This window comes from Nipponia nippon, unplaced genomic scaffold (assembly GCF_047370975.1).
Source record: "Nipponia nippon isolate SJK-2023a ecotype South Korea unplaced genomic scaffold, ASM4737097v1 scaffold_1, whole genome shotgun sequence".
Lineage (NCBI taxonomy): Eukaryota > Metazoa > Chordata > Aves > Pelecaniformes > Threskiornithidae > Nipponia > Nipponia nippon.
The window spans coordinates 35,468,635-35,488,273 of record NW_028262290.1 but is presented as its reverse complement, the minus strand read 5'-3'; the positions used below and the strand labels follow the sequence as shown (position 1 = coordinate 35,488,273).

General features: G+C 38.3%; 1 protein-coding gene across 1 annotated transcript in view; it reads left to right on the top strand.

The window, feature by feature from the left end:
• Nucleotides 1-19,073, top strand: part of KCNB2 (potassium voltage-gated channel subfamily B member 2) — a 184,438-nt gene extending 165,365 nt beyond the window's left edge. The window contains exon 2 of the mRNA XM_009469009.2: nucleotides 16,453-19,073. Within this exon, the coding sequence (XP_009467284.2) occupies nucleotides 16,453-18,615 (2,163 nt within the window). The 3' untranslated portion in view covers nucleotides 18,616-19,073. The remainder of the gene's footprint in view (nucleotides 1-16,452) is intronic.
• Nucleotides 19,074-19,639: the final 566 nt, after the last annotated feature.

Genomic DNA, 19,639 nt, shown 5'->3' with positions numbered 1-19,639 from the left:
TAGATTGTAGCTATAATATGTACATTTGAAAATGTGTTTGTGATGATAGTGATGAAAATGTCTGTCCTGGCTCAGCTTGAGCACATAGTCAGGTCACTCAACAGTCCCTCCCATTTTAGAAGTGTCCATAGGGGCACCTATAGCAAAAGGGCCCTGTGCAGAGGTGGAGGTTATGGGCAAATCCAGTCTAAACATCCTTGTTCCTGCTTTTAGACTTAAATGCTTTTTCCATATTGGTCTCCTGGAGTTTATTATCAAGAATATTGGTCTCATCTCAGGGGGAGGTGAATACCTGCCTCCAGAAAGAGCCTGGAAGTGAACAAGGATTTGGAAATGGAGCAGGGAGCTGATCATTTGAGCATACATGTATCCACAAATGGTGATGTTCGGGCTGATGGAGGATGGTATATTTCCCTCAGTCACTGTGAGTTAATATAGTCCTGTATTTCTAAATAATCCCAGTCTCGTGTCAAACTAGATTCCTTTTGAAATATCTGTCAGAGGTAAATATAAATAGGAGCTCAAAGATGAGGAGTGATGCTGAAAAATTCAGTTCACAACTCAGGATCCCAAATTTTGAAAAGCACCTCAAATATTCCTATGCTTTGACTCCTTAATCTCCACATCACATGCACTTCTGCATCTTGTATGACAGCAAAAGCAGTATTGCCACTTATTTGCTTTCAAACTAATATTAACTTTTCTGTCATAATGTCAAACGTATTGTACTGAAGGCAATAAATCACCTCCCTCCCACTTCTTATCCTTTAAAGGAGCTTGGGACAATTATAGGAGCATGCACTTCCATGACTACTAAGATAAATCATTTTGCAAAAAAACCAAACCACAGCCATGGTGCCTTTGCCATGTTTCTATTAATAGCAGTGAAATACATCAATGTCAGTTAGCTCATAGGTATAGTAAAACAGGTATTTTCCCATAAAAATGTGTTTCTCATTAGATCATTTACGGAAAACTAATGGGGCATGAAGGACCCAGAATAAAGCAGAAGCAATTATAATCTGCAAGATCAGTAATAAATAATCCTTTTGAAAGAACATAACTGTATGTTCACATCTCAGAGAAAGCATGCATAACAGTACCTAGTAATGTTACATATATTCCTTATGCACAGTGGTTCCAGCTTATTCCAGGTGTAACTGACTGGTGCCTGAATGACACTGTCCTTTTTGAGTACTGCCATGATTTGCTGTAAACTACTAGAAGTCACATGGTTTTGTCATATATATTCCACAGTAAAAGATTTTTCAAAAATATTTCCTTTGTTTTGATTAGCACTTCTGACTGAATAATAACACAAATTTTTGTCTTTATGACTTTCACGTGCAGTGCTCTCCCTTATCATAAAGATCTTGCAAAATAAAGAATCACATTGCCCTTACAGCAAATTTTTGGGTTTTTGGTGGTCGTGGCTTTTTTAATGTGGCTTTCATGAAGCAGAAGTAGATGTAATCAGTGTGTAGATAGAAGCAGTTGTAAATACCCCACAGCCTCTATTCCAAGTCTTTATCATAAATTGTCAGATGCTGGCAGTTAAAAGAAAAAACTATATGTATTATGACATTGTCAGCTATGAAAGATGCTTCCTGAGGCATAGCCAAAGTATAATGTATTTGTTACATGTTCAAGGGTTCTTTGAAGATTAATTTTGTTGTCCATAACATTGCTGCAAATAGCTGCATTACAGCTGTTCATATGTGAAAAAATATTTTCAGGTTTATTACTTGTCTTAAGCTTGATTCAGCTGTAGAAACTCTGCTGTGTAGCTGCAGTCATGGAAACCTCTGGGGTTTCTGTGGCCTGGCCATCAGTTTGACAATCAGTCAGGAAGATTTGACAGAAAATTTGGTCCTTCTTTTGCAACAATTCAACACTGATTTCCCCTCCTACAGTCAGCTCCTCAATGTCCATACATTTTGGGGGAGCAACTGTGTCCTTACCTATGGCTCCACTTAACAGTAGGAGAAACAGCCACAATGTGTGGAAGTGTGAACACGCTGGGGAACTCTATAACACATCATTTGTCCCTGATGCAGTGCTCCCTCCAGCTGGAGAAGTTCTGTTTCCAACATAGACCTGGGTCTCAATGGCAAAAAAAAGCCCCAATGTACTGCTTTGGTTCATGTGGGCACAGCTATCATCTAAACTAGGCAACATTTTTCTCCTCTATGATAATATGCTTGTGAAATTTAATTAGTGTGAGGCACAACCATAAATCCTAATGGTTTCTGTAGGGATTTCTGCCAAGGGAGCACCTGACCAGGATGGAACAACCCACAAACAAAAAGCTCTGATGCAGTTCAGGGCTCAGTGCAGATCCAGTCTAGAGTTTTTTCTCTCTGATGAGCTAATCCAGTATCTCAAATATAAAGATATCCAGGAAAATAGCCAAAAACCTAGGTCCTGATATGAAATGTATGGACTACTGCCATAGGACAACAAGGGTAAAGCCAAGAAACAATAGAAACCTATCATGTTCTTAGAGAATTCCTAAAATTCAAGAAGTTATAATTTCTGAAATTATATATTTTATTTTTATATGTATTTAAAATAGTATAATTTGAATATAATTTTAAAACTGCTGATCTCTTCTGTAAAGATTTTAGACAAACTAAATATACATTACATGTTTTGCAAATGATGAAAATACAAATGTCTGGATAGAATTGCATCACATTGATATTTTCAGTTAGGTGTGAATGTTTCAAATCATCTACATTATTACTCCTGATAGCTATAGATACAGAAATAATATTATCTTACACATTCATGAAGCAGAGAAGATAATTCATCTATCACAACTTGGAATTTCCTGAGGCATTGTATAGAAATCGAATACTCCATACTGTTCTGTGAGCTGCTTCAGAGAGCCTTCCCATGTGATAAAGGAAGCTGTACTACATTTATTACATTTTTAGATTAATGTCCATAGAATCTCACCAATTCCTCTTTTGTCCTTTTAAAATCCTATAGGACATTTCCATAAAGATGATTTTTAAAGTTGCTTAGCAGCCAGAGCTCTCACTAAAGCTTCCAGGGGCTTAGGTTGGTCAGAAAATCAGCAGGCTATGTCAAGAGCATTAAGACAGCATTTTTGCATTCACATATATTCATTCCATGGGAAACAAATAGTTTTTTACTAAATATGTGTTGTGGCAACAGGAATATTTGTCCTTGTCAACAACTGTATGATAAAACAGAGACATCTACTGGGTAAAATATGAAATAGGAAAAATATCAGAACATCTTTTGTGGAACACTAGACTAAGGCTTGTCAGACTTCCTTCCTTTGCTTCTTCACTCCACTGCTGAGGTCCAAAACCTGCTCTTCTTTACATAGACAGCCTTCTTCCTTTGGTGAACAGCATGTTTCAAATAATGCTTACCAAGATATTCAGACTCCATTTGTGCACTCTGATTAAAGGCAACAGCAAATTTCCCTTTGATTTCCTGAGAACAAAACCAGGCCTTGTGGCACAGGTAGACCGTGAGTGTTGAAGCCTAATAGACATTTCTATGTGGCCAGACAAAACCAGTCTTTTCTGTAGAGCAGTGAATATGCAGCCCTGCTTCTGGCCAATCCACAGTTTAGGAGAAAACAGACATTCCTTGAACACCCCATTCAGCACCTGCCCAAGTTACTTGTGCTAAAAGCGGAGTCTAAAATACAGCCCTAAATTGGAAGGTTTGCGTAACTTCCAGGCATTTTCCTACCTAGTATGCTGTTAGTCGGAGCTCACAGCAGCATGAGCAGTACCTTTTAATAACATTTTAATAATAGATAATACATTTTGTGCATCAGATCTTTATTCAATTACAATTTGACCTTTCTAGATATGATGTGAGGACATTTATATTTTTGTTCAAAGAGCATTGGCACTCTGTGGATGTGTTACAGAATACATCGCACCTTAATAAAGGCTTGAAACTGGAGTATTACAGATGAACTTTCAAAAGTAATTCTGGAGGGACACCTGACATAAGGAAAAGCTTCTAACCCGAATTCTGGATCTGAACTCTGCTGCTCAGCATCCAACCTGGCCAAAGAACTGTTCTCAATTGAATGCCTACCTTTGCAAATTTTGGCTGTGTAGCCACAGCAGGAGGTAATACTTCTAGCAGCATAGCTTTCAAAGTCACTGGAGAAAACAAACATTCTTACCACATGAAAGACAAACTTGAAAAGGAGGGTAAGGAAGTCTACTGAAAATACGTAGCTCTGTTCCAGATCCATCCCATCAGTCTTGTCATGGTAGCTCTACCAGCAGTGTGTTCCCATGGGTTAAAAAAAGTCCGAAATAGGAGCACTCCAGTAAAGGTTGGCCTTCCTCTGCCATCAGCTTTCAAAGAATCTGACTCCATCTTTTCCTGAATGTTTGGAATTCCAGGAGCCGCTGAAGTTGAAAGATTAGAAGTTAATAATCACTGGACTCACTAGCAGTAATAGTGATAAGATCTGATTATATTACCTGCTTACATTATCTGATATGGTCAGGATGTGCAGGATGAATATTTATCACACCTTCAGAGGCTCTCTGAATCTGTGTCTAGTTTAGGCCTTTCTTAAAAAGTATCCTGTTTTGCACCAAGCTGTCTAATGCTCTGGAGTGCCATTTTAGCTATCAGTGGAAAAACCCATTCTTCCTGAACTACATCCTTTCTAACAGAAACAAGATTAAGGCAAAAATGTTATAAAAGATCCATCATCCAAATGATTTGTGTTAGGCTAACTCTCACCTAACTAATTTAATCAGCTCTCCAGCTGCTTTGGGTTGTGGTTGAGTTCCATGAGTTTATTCAGCAGGCTGCTTTCTGCTATGGTGTTACTCCAAACAGCCCTCACTCGAGTTCTCCATATGATTGCTGATGATGTTGTTACTTAAGCTGCTTAAATATTTTATGTAAGAATCACAATTTCCATGCTGCGACGACTACATTGATTTTGCTGTCCTGGATCATTTATTTAGAACTAGTCTAAATAGAGCTCCACTCCACCTCAGTCTGCAGTGTAGACATAGCCTATGAATGCTACCTTTTACTTTACATTTACAGAATACTTTGGCTTTACTAACTACTTCATTTCTTCTCCTTCGGTTTCTCAAGTTGCAGCTTTGCTTCTCACTAACATGTCTTCATGGTACTGAAACTGGTGGGAAATTTTTATAACACATCTACATCTAACCAAATCAATTTTCTTTATTGATTAGATTAAGTCTAGAATCTTATTTAAACTGCTGCACATTTTTCCATCCCCTAGAATTAACTTTCCCTAACACTGTATTTAACTTTTAGGGTTTTATTTAAGAAAAGAGATTCTAAAATTTAAAAGTTAAGAGCAATATGCAGTGAACCATGGACAGAAAAAATACTTTAAAATAGCAGTAGGAGATTGAAAAATTAAGCAGTTCCTTCTTTCCTAGGGCAGTTATGAATGGATTATCAAGTGATCATCATATTATTTGATGACTGTGCTATCAGTATGTTTTGGTAGGATTGTTGTGTAGTTAGAATAATTAAGCTTACTGTAAAAGAAATTAAAGCATATTAAATGTCTTCTTAATAAAACATACTGAAAAGAGAAAAGATGGATTATGGGGAATTGAATATTGTTTAATGATTTATAACAAGATAGGCATAAAATAAAAATATTATATATCAGGACTTGACTCTAAAGTTAAACAATGTTCTTTTTTTGATATATTTATAGTAAAATTTTTTAATTCAGGAAGCTGAAAACCCCACAGAGGATTAAGTCCTTTAGGTTGTGAATGGAAAACTTATAGATGGCAATTTCTCCCAATGAGATAGGATTAATTCCCTCTAAGAAATGCAAGAAACTAAAGGCCAATAAACAGGTCTATCTATTTTCTTCATCTTGATCTCTCTCTTTTTTTTCTTTCTTTTTTTTTTTTTTTTTCAAATTTATATTAAGTCCATAGTCCCCATGGTTATGGGCAGTCTTTGAAGCATGAAATGAGTGCAACTAATAAGTCAATGTCTGCTAGAATTTGATAGCATCCTAAAACACGTGATATGATATGAAAGGTTCCTACATTTCTGTTGAAGCTATAGTTAATATCTTAGACATCATAAATGTGAGTCTATGTAGCTATGAGAAAAAGTATCATATTGCATATATTTCCAGCAGAAGTCTAAAATGGTGATAGGGAAAAGGGAGAAAGAAAGCAAAGTCACCTTACAGTTAGTAAAAAAGAAGACAGTTAAGATACACAAGCCTTTAACTCCACATGACTGTATTGCAAAAGAGGCAACAACAGACTGGATTCATTTCCCTAACAATTTCTCTGATTCCACAAGTGTGGGAAATATTGGCATAAGCTTTATATAAACCTATAGATTGATGTAGACGTTTTATATAGAGCTGCAGTTCTGAAATATCTATAGAAATTGACATGAAGCCAAGACAGAAAAAATATTTTAAAAGTGTGAGTAAAGATTATGTCTGAATTTTGTGCCTGTCATAATTTCAAGTAAGGCTGAGTAGCAAATCTCTCTGATGATAGATGACAGCAGTCTTCAGGTGGGAGGTCATCCTTACTCACTGTATTATATTACTAAAAGACAGTCTCAGGCAATGGTAAAAAGATGATAGAATGAGAAAAGTTTAAACAATACTCTTAATATGGTTGTCAGCAAATTAGACTCAAGTGTACAGTCCTGGTTAATAACCTAAGGTCTCAGCTGTAAACAAATTCCGTTAAAACTAAATGGCAGATACAAATGGTGAGAACCAAGAAATTTAATTTCTAATTTCCAAAAATTTCTTTTTGAATTCAGTTAGATCCAGCTTTCTGTTTTAAGTTGAATGTTAATATCAAAATGAGTAGTGTCAGAATAAATCTGTACATCAGATGTGTTGGTTCTCCCCATTATATCCATTAAACGGCCTATACTAGAACTTATAAAGAATTGTTTTGTGATTTTTCATTCCCCTGCTTGTTTAGCTCTACCGTGATTTGCCAGGTGTTCTTAATAACTTATTAAATGGAGGTATTTTCCAGCCTACTTCAATGGTATTTTGTCTGAGAAAACAAATATTGTGGCAGCATTATCTTTATTTTGCCAGTATTGTATTTATAAGTTGTATACTTTCCATACCTTCAGGTACTTAAGGTGATAGGACAACAGGGCTCTGCAGTGGCCGTGGGTGCAGCACGACCGCGCTCCGCTGCAGCCGCCGTGCCGAGGACCCGCCTTCAGCACCGGGGCGGGGGACAGCTCCCGGGCCCGCCCCGCCCCGCTGGGTCCCAGCGCCCCCCCTCCCGGCCCCGCTTCCTGTGCCCCTGACCGCCAGCCCCGCTGCGGGCTGGAGGGAGCCTCCTCGTTTGGCCTCGGGGGCGGGGTTGTCTGGGTTTGTTTGGGTTTCTTGGGAGGGGGAAAGGAAATTCCTGGTAATGAAGCCAATGCTTTGTGCATGCAAGGAGCGCAGAACAGACCTTGCATATGATCTGCTATGCAAAAGAGTCGGAAACTGCGAGCTCTTCGTCACGACTTAGATGGAAATTTTGAAGATTCTAGTACATTCATCTAAGTAATAATAATAAGCTTTCACTACCCGAAAATTAGACAGCCAGTACAAAATACAATCTACACATAAGAAACATGCCAGCTGTGATCATCAAAAGGTTTAGAAAACTTCTGAATGAGAAGAGGCAGGGACTTTAATAAAGTCATCGCATTCATTTTTGATAAATTTAGCTGACTTTTCTTACACACATGGGAAAATTGTTTAATCTAAAAATAATATTTAGGGAGGTCAAAAAGCTCTGCAGACACAAAACTATTTTATAAATAAAGCCTTTAACATGACTCTTGAAGTTAATTTTTTGTGTTTATCTGTAATGAGCAGTTAAATCTCTCCCATTATTATACAGCAAAGAAAGCTTTAGCTAGAGATACTTTTTATTTTCACTGTAACTTACATTGCATTAAATGATTTAATTGATTAAACTAGTCACACTATAATTTCAAGCAGGTACTAGCTCCACTTCTGTCAATAATATGACAGACAATTTCATGTGCTTATCCAATTCCTAGTGAAAAAAATAAAGCAATTCCCATTCACTTACACTGACTCTGGATCTGCCCTTTCTTCTACATTAAGTCCTAGTGGGCAGTTTGCTATTTATCATGAAATAATTGATTTCTTGTCTCCAGCTGAGATAGCCTTTTGCTGTTCAACAACAAAAAAATATTAGAACTGACTTGATACGGATTTTAATCTGTTAACAAGCCCAAAGTAATGCTCATTAGCTTTGTGCTAAAGAAACAGTATTCCGGGTTGTCTCCACTGATGCTGAACCGAATAACTATGCCTCTTCCCAGACTATGATGACTGCCTTCATCTGTGACTACTTAAGGTGTCCCATCTTTGCCAGTCTAACAGATACGCCCAGTATTATCCTCAGCTTTTTCTCATAATTAATTACAGCAGATTTCTTCAGGGCTGTGCTGAAGGTCCAGCTAACAGTCACACTTGCAATCCATTGCCTATTACTTGTGCCTAGTGCAATTTCTCTGGTCTCCAAGATCTCTGTCACCACTTTTTGGTCACAATATTTAGTAAATACATCCTGCAAATTTTAGAAATGTTGTACTTCATTTCCTACTATGTAGTTAATGTGCCACTAGTGTTCTAACAGACTTCAGTGGGCCTTGTGTTCAGATTCATAGAGACTCAGTCCACATTCCCAGGGTTCTCATTTTCCCATATTATCCACTGGAAGATTGCCTTATACCAAGCCACCTCCATATTCAGCCATCATCAAGTGCTCAAACCCACATTTTACTAAATCCTGATGCTGAAATGCTAGGTGGTGCAAACCCCAAGCTCATCCTTCCCTAAAGCAATAATCAAGTCATTAAGTAAATGCAGTTTGTCCACCACAGAGTGCAGGAGGGATGTATTCTATTACTGTTATCCTAATAGCATAAATAAAAAACCAGTAATTTACCTGTAACAGAATGCAGGAGAGATGTATTTTATTAGTTAGTTTAAACCAGAAGTATACCAGGCTGCTCTCAAAGAACATAGGATCCTTTCCTAAGCAGATTTATCCCCTCTGAGAGTCTAGGTCTTCTAAGGCAAATATTAGTTTATGGAATGGGAAGGTCAGCACAAAGTTTACGTTGGATATTAGGAAAAACTTCTTCACCAAAAGGGTAGTCAGGCATTGGAACAGGCTGCCCAGAGAAGTGGTTGAGTCTCCATCCCTGGAGGTATTTAAAGAACGGATAGATGTGGTGCTCGAGGACATGGTATAGATGAACTTGGCAGTGATAGGTTGACGGTTGGACTCGATGATCTTAAGGGTCTTTTCCAACCTTAATGATTCTATGATTCTATGATTCTAAGTGGAAGAGGGATAGATATGGAAAGGCTTTGTGAAAAAAGTGGAGTGCACCCAGGGATCTCAAGCAGGAAGGATATCAGCCACACAGAAAGGCTTTATGACTGAACTTCTGAAGTGAAGGATGTGCCAAGACAGTAGTAATTTCTCAGGTCAGGTAAACCTACCAGAGCCAATTTCAAAATATTTTGCTTAGATATAGCTGTGCTCGAAGAAGTTTGAGTGACTTAGTGGTAAAATCTCAGCTTTAATTACCTGTTATTACCCTTCCTGCTAGACTTATCATCATCATGATCGTGCTGATGTTATCATCATTAGTCTCCCATGCATACTGGAATTGGTGTGCAGCAAACTACTACCTCCCTTGAGCCTCCTCAGACACAGACCTGAAGGACACCACATTACAGAAGCAAAGGCATTCCCTTTGACTACGTGCCCTCAGCTTCACTGCTACACATGTTGGCTCCCAGTCTGGGTGATCTTGATAGGACAGCACATACCCAGACATATGCCACTTAAGAAACGACTACTTCGGTAGAGTCACCAGTGAACTTCATGGAACCATGAATAAACATCTAGAAGTACCTGAATTCACTAGCTTCATGGGAACTTGGGTCTGTCAAGCTGAACTGAAGACAGAGCAGTGGCTGCTTATCTGCTGATGAACTAGTAGCCATTTCTCTTATCTAAAGATATGATAGGGAGTGTCTATGGAGCTAGTCATTAAACCTTTAGTGAAAACCCCCTAATAAGCATTTCTAGACTAAGCATTTCTACACTAAGCTTTTAAGGTCACAGTCGTCCCAGTGCAAAGAGACAAAAAGAAAGGACTGTGCATCACGTAGGCACCAGATAAGTACACCACTAAGAGCTTAACCTTCATATATGGAGGTTAATGTCAGGCTTAATGAATATCCCTGAAAGATCAATGAAAAACATTCAAATTGAGTCCTTAAAAATATTAATAATAATAATGATCTAGGAAAAAGTGGAAATGAAAGGTCAGAATTCTAAATAATGTCATCAAGGAAGGAGATCAAGACTAGCAGAGAGAAGCTGTTCAGTGATTACACATGCTGTCAGAGCCATTATCAGATGTGTTCCTGAAAGGGCAACTGCGATAGAGCTGTAAGCTGAACTAAATTTATGTTATTCTGTTAAATTATCCCCCTCTCCTCCATCCTATTTTTCAAAAATTAAACACTGTATTCTGTCTGGAGCTGTTAGACCTGCACCAGGAGTCTGCAATCAGCGGTTATTCTAGAGAGGTAAAAAGGGATGAAAGGTGTACTCTGAAAGGGTAGATGTGCATAAGCAGTGGCAATTCTCCACTTGTAATGATGGTTTGCAGGCCCTGTCAGGTAACTACAAAGGATGTCTGTTTTAAGACTTTATGACAGAATGATATAAACTTCTTTCTTCCTATATCATGAAATTCTGTCTTCACTCATGCAAGTACTGACTCAGCTCTAATAATGACAAAGCAGAGGCTGAGGTCAGAGTACCTGACCTGACTGAAGGCTGATGTCTTATTTATTTCTCAGTAATAGTTTTAGGATAATTTTAAATTGGTATCTAGGTCTAATTTTAGGAACTGGCAATGAATTTTTCCATGACTTAAGACAAGGAGTATTTGCAAACGTATACAATACATCTATTCTTACATAATTTTCAGTGTTGCAGAACTATTAAGATTGGCTAGAATTGGCATGCTTAAGGCTTGCCATAACTCCATTGCCTTCTAGTCTGGACCAAATCCAAACAGGGTTTGTCCCTATTTGACTCCTTTTTCATGTCTCCTGGCCAAGGACCTTATGTTAATAAAGAGCATTAGCCAGTAAGGACCATACCCTGTTATCAGTAGCAAAATGTCTTGCCCGTTTGTTGAACTTTCTCAGTGTGGCCTGTTGAAACCTCAGATTCAAAGTAACAGACCTCTAAGTCTGCCAGACTGTTCGTGATGTGAGCTGTGACACACAGGTACACATTTTGAGTGCAGAATTGCCAGCAGGCACGTGGGAGCTGAATACAGTCCTCTCTGCAGAGCAGCACAATGTAGAATCGTGGGCCAGAAGCAAGAGGTGATGCTTGTAACTGGGAAGTCCCAGGGACACCATGAAGAGAGACAATGGAGAGACCAGGGACAGAGATGCTGTCTCATGACCTTGTTCTGCAGTGTGTAGCAAAGAACAGCGGTGGCAGCTGCTGAAGGCAGTGCTATTATTAGCTGGTAAAATATCCTTGTACTTATCCAGTTTGTACAAATGTAAAAATGTGCTTCTCTTTGCATTGCTGAAGGAAAGTATAATGGCCCCTAAATATCTACAGACTGATATCCTGACTATTTTTGAAATTCCTCATGGGATAATGCCTATAGCTGGAAGGCAGCTCAATTTGTAGTGTTGTCTTTGCTGCTCCAATGAGCATCTCATTTGGATAGTCCCAGCTGGCAAGAACAGGACACAAACAGATTCAGGCAGATGTACAAGACAGTGCTCCTGCTGAGCAAAACTTTTTGTTCCATTCAGTTGCAAACTCAATAGCACAATCTGAAGACTGTTGACAGTAAAGGATGCTGCTGATTTAAACTGATTTCCATAAAATTCCCATCAAGCCTACAAATGTGTATTCCACTTTCATGGGCTTACTCCCTCAGAGAAATGAAAAATCCCATGATCTGACCTTCTGCTTCTGCCAGCGTGGCTGTGAGTTGGTGGATTGTCTGGGCACAAGCTGGGAGCTCTGTGCTACAGGCTGACGCTTTCATGAAAGATACAGCATGGCCTGCTGGCTACAGCACTTGGTAGCTCTCAGGTTTCTCTGAAGAACCTAGACCAGCTCCAGCTATCTATCTGCCCAAATCTAGATCTAGATACCTCTTTCCCAAGAGCAGATGCTTCTGAGAATATATAGCTAAGTGCCCAAGAAACTTGATACAGTTGTCCAGAAATTATCAGAAGTCCTTCAAAAGCTGAACAATGACTATTTTTTCTGAGTTTTATTCTAAAGCCAGAACTAAAGATACTGCCAGAGCACTTTATCTGCAGATAATATCATACATTTAAATGCAGGAAGAGAAGAATATATAACAGTGATAAATTTCAGTGCCTATGGAGGCTAGAGATTTGAAAAGTAATGAGACTATATTGCTGTCTGTTATTTAAATGGTCTAGATCCTACCCTAGATCCCACCCTGGAACAAAAACTAAGGAAACAACATTGCTAATACAGTTTTACCTGATTACAGATTGAAACCTATATTAATCAAATATAGTGCACTGGCTGTTACATATGGCTCGACTGAACTTTCCCTGAGCAGCTATACTTTAGTGAGAACCTAATGTATATACTTTCTCTGCTTTATATAACAAGAACACTGGCATGTCAGTTATGTCAGGAGCCTTTTCACAATATCAGTTGTTGCAGAACTGCAAGGAGCAATTTGAAGCCTGTTCCATTACACCTTTCTCTTCTGCCTCAGTTTGTGTGCTCATTCTATGCAGAAATCCTCACAGTGCTGGCAATAATGAGTAATGAGATGAATGCACAGGAAAAAAAAAGCCAGGTTTTGGTGGCAATTTAATACTGGGAAACCACTACATTTTCAGATTGCTACCACTTCTTGCTCCACAAAAATCAGAAACAACAGTGTCCGGAGCAGCCTGTTAAGAGACTGCATCGTTAACTCAAGGACTGTTTTACTATTCATCGCATGAGCAGCAGATTCAAATGTCTCATATCCAGCCCGTAAGAAAGGAATTTAAATTTGTCCATTCTTTTAGAAGCATTTTGCAATTTATAAGGAAATATTTTTAAAGTTTAATAAGAGTTGGATTTTTATGTGTTTTTGTAGAACCATAGCTAAATGACCTAAACTGCCAGAATTTCTCATTTAAACAGAATATTGTTTATATTCTGAAATGCAGATTAAATATAGTATGTCAAGAATTATAGAGCTAAACTGTGGTCATAGACTGATTACTTGGAGTACACAAAATTTTCCAGGCATTTCAGTCCAGAATACAGCTCCAGAAACATGCCCAGAACACAGGAAGTTTTGCTGGTCAAGATTCAGTCAACGGAGGTTTTATTTACTCTTCTGTAGCAGCATAGCTAGCCGAGCAGATTGCTACAGGCCTTTCTTATAAACTCAGCGCTTCTCTTAATATAAGCTACATCTGGTCTATGAGGATTTGCCAGCATAACACTATCTGCAAAGTGTTCTTTATGTAGACTTAGAAGAGGGAGTCCCTTTTTTTCTTCTTCTTCTTCTCATAGTTGCTATTGTTCATCCTAGCGATCCCCTGCCATTCTTTGCCTAATGAGTTGTAAAATCTAATCAGTTGCAATAATTAAAACATACTGTGTGGAATGATGCATAACTTTAATTACACAACAAAGTCCCAAACAAACAAAAGCTTGAGATTCTTACATTAGAAGAAACCAAAATACTTTCTTTTGCCATAAATTTTTTTCACCAAGAACAGACTCATGCTTATAGATGATATGTATAAAACACTAAAAATTCCAGGCCTGTAGATTTTATTCAAATAGCTGGCAGAGTTCAGGCTTGTGTGTTACCAGCATATGACTGAATGGCTGGAACAAACAGATGGATGGTTGTTGTCAATAAAACACCCCGGGTGGCAACTCTGAACAGGAAAGTTTTGCATTCAATACCTATAAAATGCACTGAGTTTTAGCATTGTCACACAGTGTAAGAAGGGGTGCTATACATTGACTCACCTCTTTTCTAGGATCTTTTGTATACTGGTGAACATTTAGGCATACAATAAATTCCCTATGACAGACTGAAATGCCAGTCTTTCCTAATTAAAACCAGTTTGATGACAATCGGGCAGATACGTTCTCATGATTTTATTTTTTAAGAACAATGCATGTCAAGTAATTGTGTTGTATTGTACGGCTTTTTCCTATGCTGTTATTTACATTGTGATGCCGGCCCCAACGACGAAGCAATCAGATTGACAGAAACTGTAAGCTCAACAATTCAGATCTGTGCCATGGTTATTTGTTCTTTGAATTCTGAAAGTATAATTATGTTACTGAGTATGTTGGAGAACTCAAGCACGCATTAGTTATTTTACAGTAATTTCAGTGAAGTGGAGAACCTAGTAAACTTTATTAAGCTTCAAACTTTTTCACAGTGAAATCCGATACAGGCAACTTTCACAGTCTGAAAGGTAGTTATTGCTCTCCAATAGTGTTGCCTTTTGTCTGCCTCTGTCCTAGCTACAGGACCTCACAAATTTCGTTATTCAGCCCTGCCTAGGTATGCAGTGTTATTGCCTTCATTCTTTACTAAGATTGAATTCTTTTGCTGTTGTTTTAAAGGGATATATATCCCTTCTAACTAGGATAGATTAACCAGAGTATGTTTTCTAGTGGGCTGTATGAAGGATGAAGACAGGTGGTCCACAACTTACTTGGCAGGGGAAATAAATAAGTCTTATTCCTCCAATAAATATGGCTAAAAAAAAAAAAAAAAAAAGGCAGAAGCAGTGCTGGTAGGGAGAGATACAAATCTGTTTGGAATACTTCAAAATATGAAAGATGCTACCTGTTCTGTACTATTATTAGCTGGAAAAGGCCAAAGATAGCACATAAGTACAAGATGATGCCAAATACAGACCCTCACACCATGAGCAATTTCAGTTTGTGCTTAGAGAGCTGAATTTGTGCTTAGTAACCCCTAGCTGAAACAGGCCTACTGCTATTTTTCTCAAAATTAGAGTGAGGTGGCCTTTCCATCTTTGGAGCTGTTATCACCACCGTGACCGATCTCTCCTCATATACTCATCACACCTGCATTCTGCTTAGCTGCATTTCACTCTTCTTGGGTATTACAGCAATTTTGTCAGACTTAGCGTGTCCTTGGAAGTACATCAAACGTCACCAAATGGATTTAACAGTACCATTTCTGAGAAATGAGAGCAGATGCTTTTATGAATTAGCTGAAACTGAGCTTTAAAACAGAAAACAATTTATTTTAGTATTTCTAATAGAAACCTGGATTTACTTCGGACTTCTAACAAAACAATATATTTTTTCCAAGTAAAGTATTATAATAATTTTTGCATCACTTTAACACTTTGCACGCTATTTCAAAGCTGCCCATATTCCTTTGAGTATAAATAACTAAACTTTGTAGTAAAACCATTAGGTTCTCAAATAGATTCATTCCTTTTCTCATAATATTTGTTCTGTTAATGAGAATGACCAGCTGTTCCAGGCAAAATGGAAGGCTGTGAGGTACAGAGGTGCCTGAACTTTATCAAAATGAACGACAAAATATTTCATAAAACCTATCTCCTGAGACAAAATTGAAACAACATTTCTAGGAAGCATTCATTTACTTACACATTTTAATCATGATATGAAACTGGGTTCACCTTCATCCTAGTGCTTACTTTTTAACATCTTGCTCTCAATGTAAATCAGGGCCAATACGTTCAATTCTTATAGCGCCTGAAATATGTCTAGACATGACAATTTGGCAGGACTAGTCTCCTAAACAATGCTTCTTGTTTATTCTTCTTAACTTTGACTTTTGGCTCATAAATTTACTCATGGCTGAGAAGGTGTGCACTACGTAGTACTAAATTGACAGCTTACACACGGTATTTCCCAGTCACTTCTCTGCACTGTGTAAAGTTTTACATAATTACACTGAAAGCAGAAAATTAATAATGTTCTGCACATTAGCAGGAACTTTATATCCTTCACTTGGTAACTTGCAATAATAAATATCACCTTCTGTTGTAATTTTAAAATGGTAAGACCAGTCATGGCTTGCTTTCCGAAATGAATTGGCTTACTGCAGGCATTAAAACCATCAGGTTTTGGCCATGTCTAAGATAACTCTAATGTTTTTTCTCTGTGCAAAAATCAAAATATTAAAACAAAATAATGAATGCAGCAGCCAAAGCAGCTTCCACCATTCTGAGTTTGACACATGCACATTTGAAAGGATTTAAGCAAGCCCTGACAAATACACTTGTATCAGTCTAACCAGAACATTGTTTATTTTGTTTTACAGATTTTGGCCATTGTGTCCATTCTGTTCATCGTACTGTCCACTATTGCTTTGTCTCTTAACACACTGCCAGAGCTTCAAGAAATAGATGAATTTGGGCAGCCAAATGACAACCCTCAGCTAGCACACGTTGAAGCTGTGTGTATTGCTTGGTTTACCATGGAGTACCTATTGCGTTTTCTGTCCTCACCGAATAAGTGGAAGTTCTTCAAAGGCCCGTTAAATGTCATTGACTTACTAGCTATCTTGCCGTACTATGTCACCATTTTCCTCACGGAGTCCAATAAAAGTGTCCTGCAGTTCCAAAACGTCAGACGTGTGGTTCAGATATTTCGTATTATGAGGATCCTAAGGATTCTTAAGCTCGCCAGACATTCAACAGGCCTTCAGTCTTTAGGTTTTACGCTCAGGCGGAGTTACAATGAATTGGGCTTGTTGATATTATTTTTAGCCATGGGAATAATGATATTTTCAAGTCTTGTATTCTTTGCTGAAAAGGATGAGGATGCTACAAAATTCACAAGTATCCCTGCATCATTCTGGTGGGCAACAATCACTATGACTACTGTAGGATACGGTGACATTTATCCTAAGACGTTATTAGGTAAAATAGTTGGAGGACTTTGCTGTATCGCTGGAGTGCTGGTCATAGCCCTGCCCATACCAATTATTGTGAACAATTTTTCAGAGTTTTATAAGGAGCAGAAAAGACAGGAGAAAGCAATTAAGAGGAGAGAAGCACTTGAGCGAGCTAAAAGAAATGGCAGTATTGTCTCCATGAACCTGAAAGATGCCTTTGCTCGCAGTATGGAAATGATAGATGTAGCAGTAGATTCAGGTAAGCCTGGAGAAGCAGCCAATCCAAAGGAGACACCTGATGACAACCACCTGTCCCCAAGCCGGTGGAAATGGGCCAGAAGGACAATGTCTGAAACAAGCTCAAACAAGTCTTATGAGAACAAATACCAAGAAGTTAGTCAACAAGACTCCCACGAGCAATTAAACAACGCCGCAGCATCCTCCAGCCCGCAGCACCTCAGTGCCCAAAAACTGGAGATGTTGTATAACGAAATTACTAAAACTCAGTCTCAGCCTAATCTTAATGCTGGTTACCAAGACCAGTCAGCAAAGCCACCTGTGTATGAAGAAGAAATAGAAATGGAAGAAGTTACAGGTCAGAGAGATCCGTTGCCAACTGGACCTATGGACATCATAGCAGACATGAGAAGCACATCCAGTATCGACAGTTTTGCCAGTTGTGCGACTGACTTCACGGAAACTGAGAGGTCTCCCCTTTCTCTGTTTCCTGGCTCTCACTTGCAAATGAGATTTCCAGCTGACACTGTTAACCTGGAAGACAACCAAAGAGTAAGGAGTTCTCAGTTTATACCGTTCACAAAAGACAGAATGTTTTCTCCAACCGATGTCACCTTTGACTATAATCCAATCGACAGAGCTGTTATCAGTGACGGCAGTGGATCCCAAACTGTTTTGCATGGTCATTTGCATTTAGACACTGCTATGGAAAGCCCCAAAAGTTCCTTGAAAGGTAGCAACCCATTAAAATCTAGATCCCTTAAGGTAAATTTTAAAGACAATAGAGGTGGTGCTCCACAAACTCCACCGAGCACTGCAAGGCCATTGCCAGTAATGGCAGGAGCAGACTTCACACAGGCCACCCCTCAGCACATCAGCACCATTCTCCTAGAAGAAAATTCACCCCAAGGTGAACGACCTTTACTTGGTGCTGACGCATCAGCACTTTGTCAGGGACCTGTTAAAAAATCGTCCCCTCTCTTTCCCAAACAAAAGATTTTCACTTTCCCTTCAAAAGAGAGGAGGAGCTTCACCGAAACAGACACTGGAGAAGAAGAAGAGTTTCTGGAGTTACATGGTATAAAACATGAAAAGCAACAGGATATCAAGACAAATTGCTGTGGGGATAAACACAGTGATGGCAACCATTTAACAGAGGAGCCACAGGTCAGCTCTTCACCCAAAAGCATGAGCCACAACTGTACCCAAGACATTTACCATGCTGTGGGTGAGGTAAAGAAAGACAGTAACCAAGAAGGTCACAAAATGGAAAACCATTTATTTGCCCCAGAAATTCATTCAAGTCCAGGAGAAACTGGTTACTGTCCCACACGCGAAACTAGCATGTGACTAGTTACAAAAGCAATAAAAATAACTTTTCTTAAAACACATTTAGTAATGCCTATGAACTAAGACATGGAAAGCCTCAAAAAAAAGTGCATAAAATGTTATTTTTGCATGGCATGAAGAGTTGTTTAGTTTAAATACTGTTTAATTTAAAAAAAAGACTGCTTTTTGTAACAAACTGAAAAAAAAAACGGGGAAAAAATGACTCAAGAACAGTGAATAAATAAAGAGAGCTCTGTTAGGAGCCAGTGTTCTGCAACATCTGACATTTTTGATCCTTTCACTTACGATTGTAGACAGATTTTGAACTCTTTTAACTTTTTTTGTTTTCTTGGTTACAATGAATTTTAGAATTTGCACATGAAAGGATGAAATGTCAATGCATGCATTCATAAAGATGTGAAACAAGGTGCTTTGAGCTTGCAAAATGCATATATTTGTAAATAGTTTGGGGCTGGGGGGAAAGCTACTGTTAACAAGGATTTATGGAAAAAGCAGTTCCTGGGACACAGGTACTTCCTTCACAGCGTGCTGTCTGGAGGTTTTGTACAGACTTATGTTGCAAAATTGCAACTTCTACTTAAAGCATCTCACGTATCTTGCTTTCTGTTAAAAAGCTCATAAGTATATCTGTTAATTAAGGACTACAGTATTTTAGTTTATCTGTGCTGTAAATCATGATTTTTTTTTATTTGCATAACTTTAGTTATTGCATTTGTCAGTTTAATTAATGATCCTGTGAGGAAAAGCAAAGATTTAATGACCAGAACTTGAAGCAATTGATATTTTTATAGAAAACTGCCAACATTTCATAACTAAGAAAAAAAGTTCAATTTTAAAATAAAAAACCCATAGAGTTATTTCTGTGGCAATAAATAGTGCCAAATGGCTATATAGACATATCCAAAAGTTCTCAATCTCTCAGAATATTTCTTTTAACTTGGTATTAAAAAAATATTACCCACATTCTTTTTTTTCCTTTGATTGAACCATATTTACTTCTACACGATCTTTGAGCTCTCTTTCC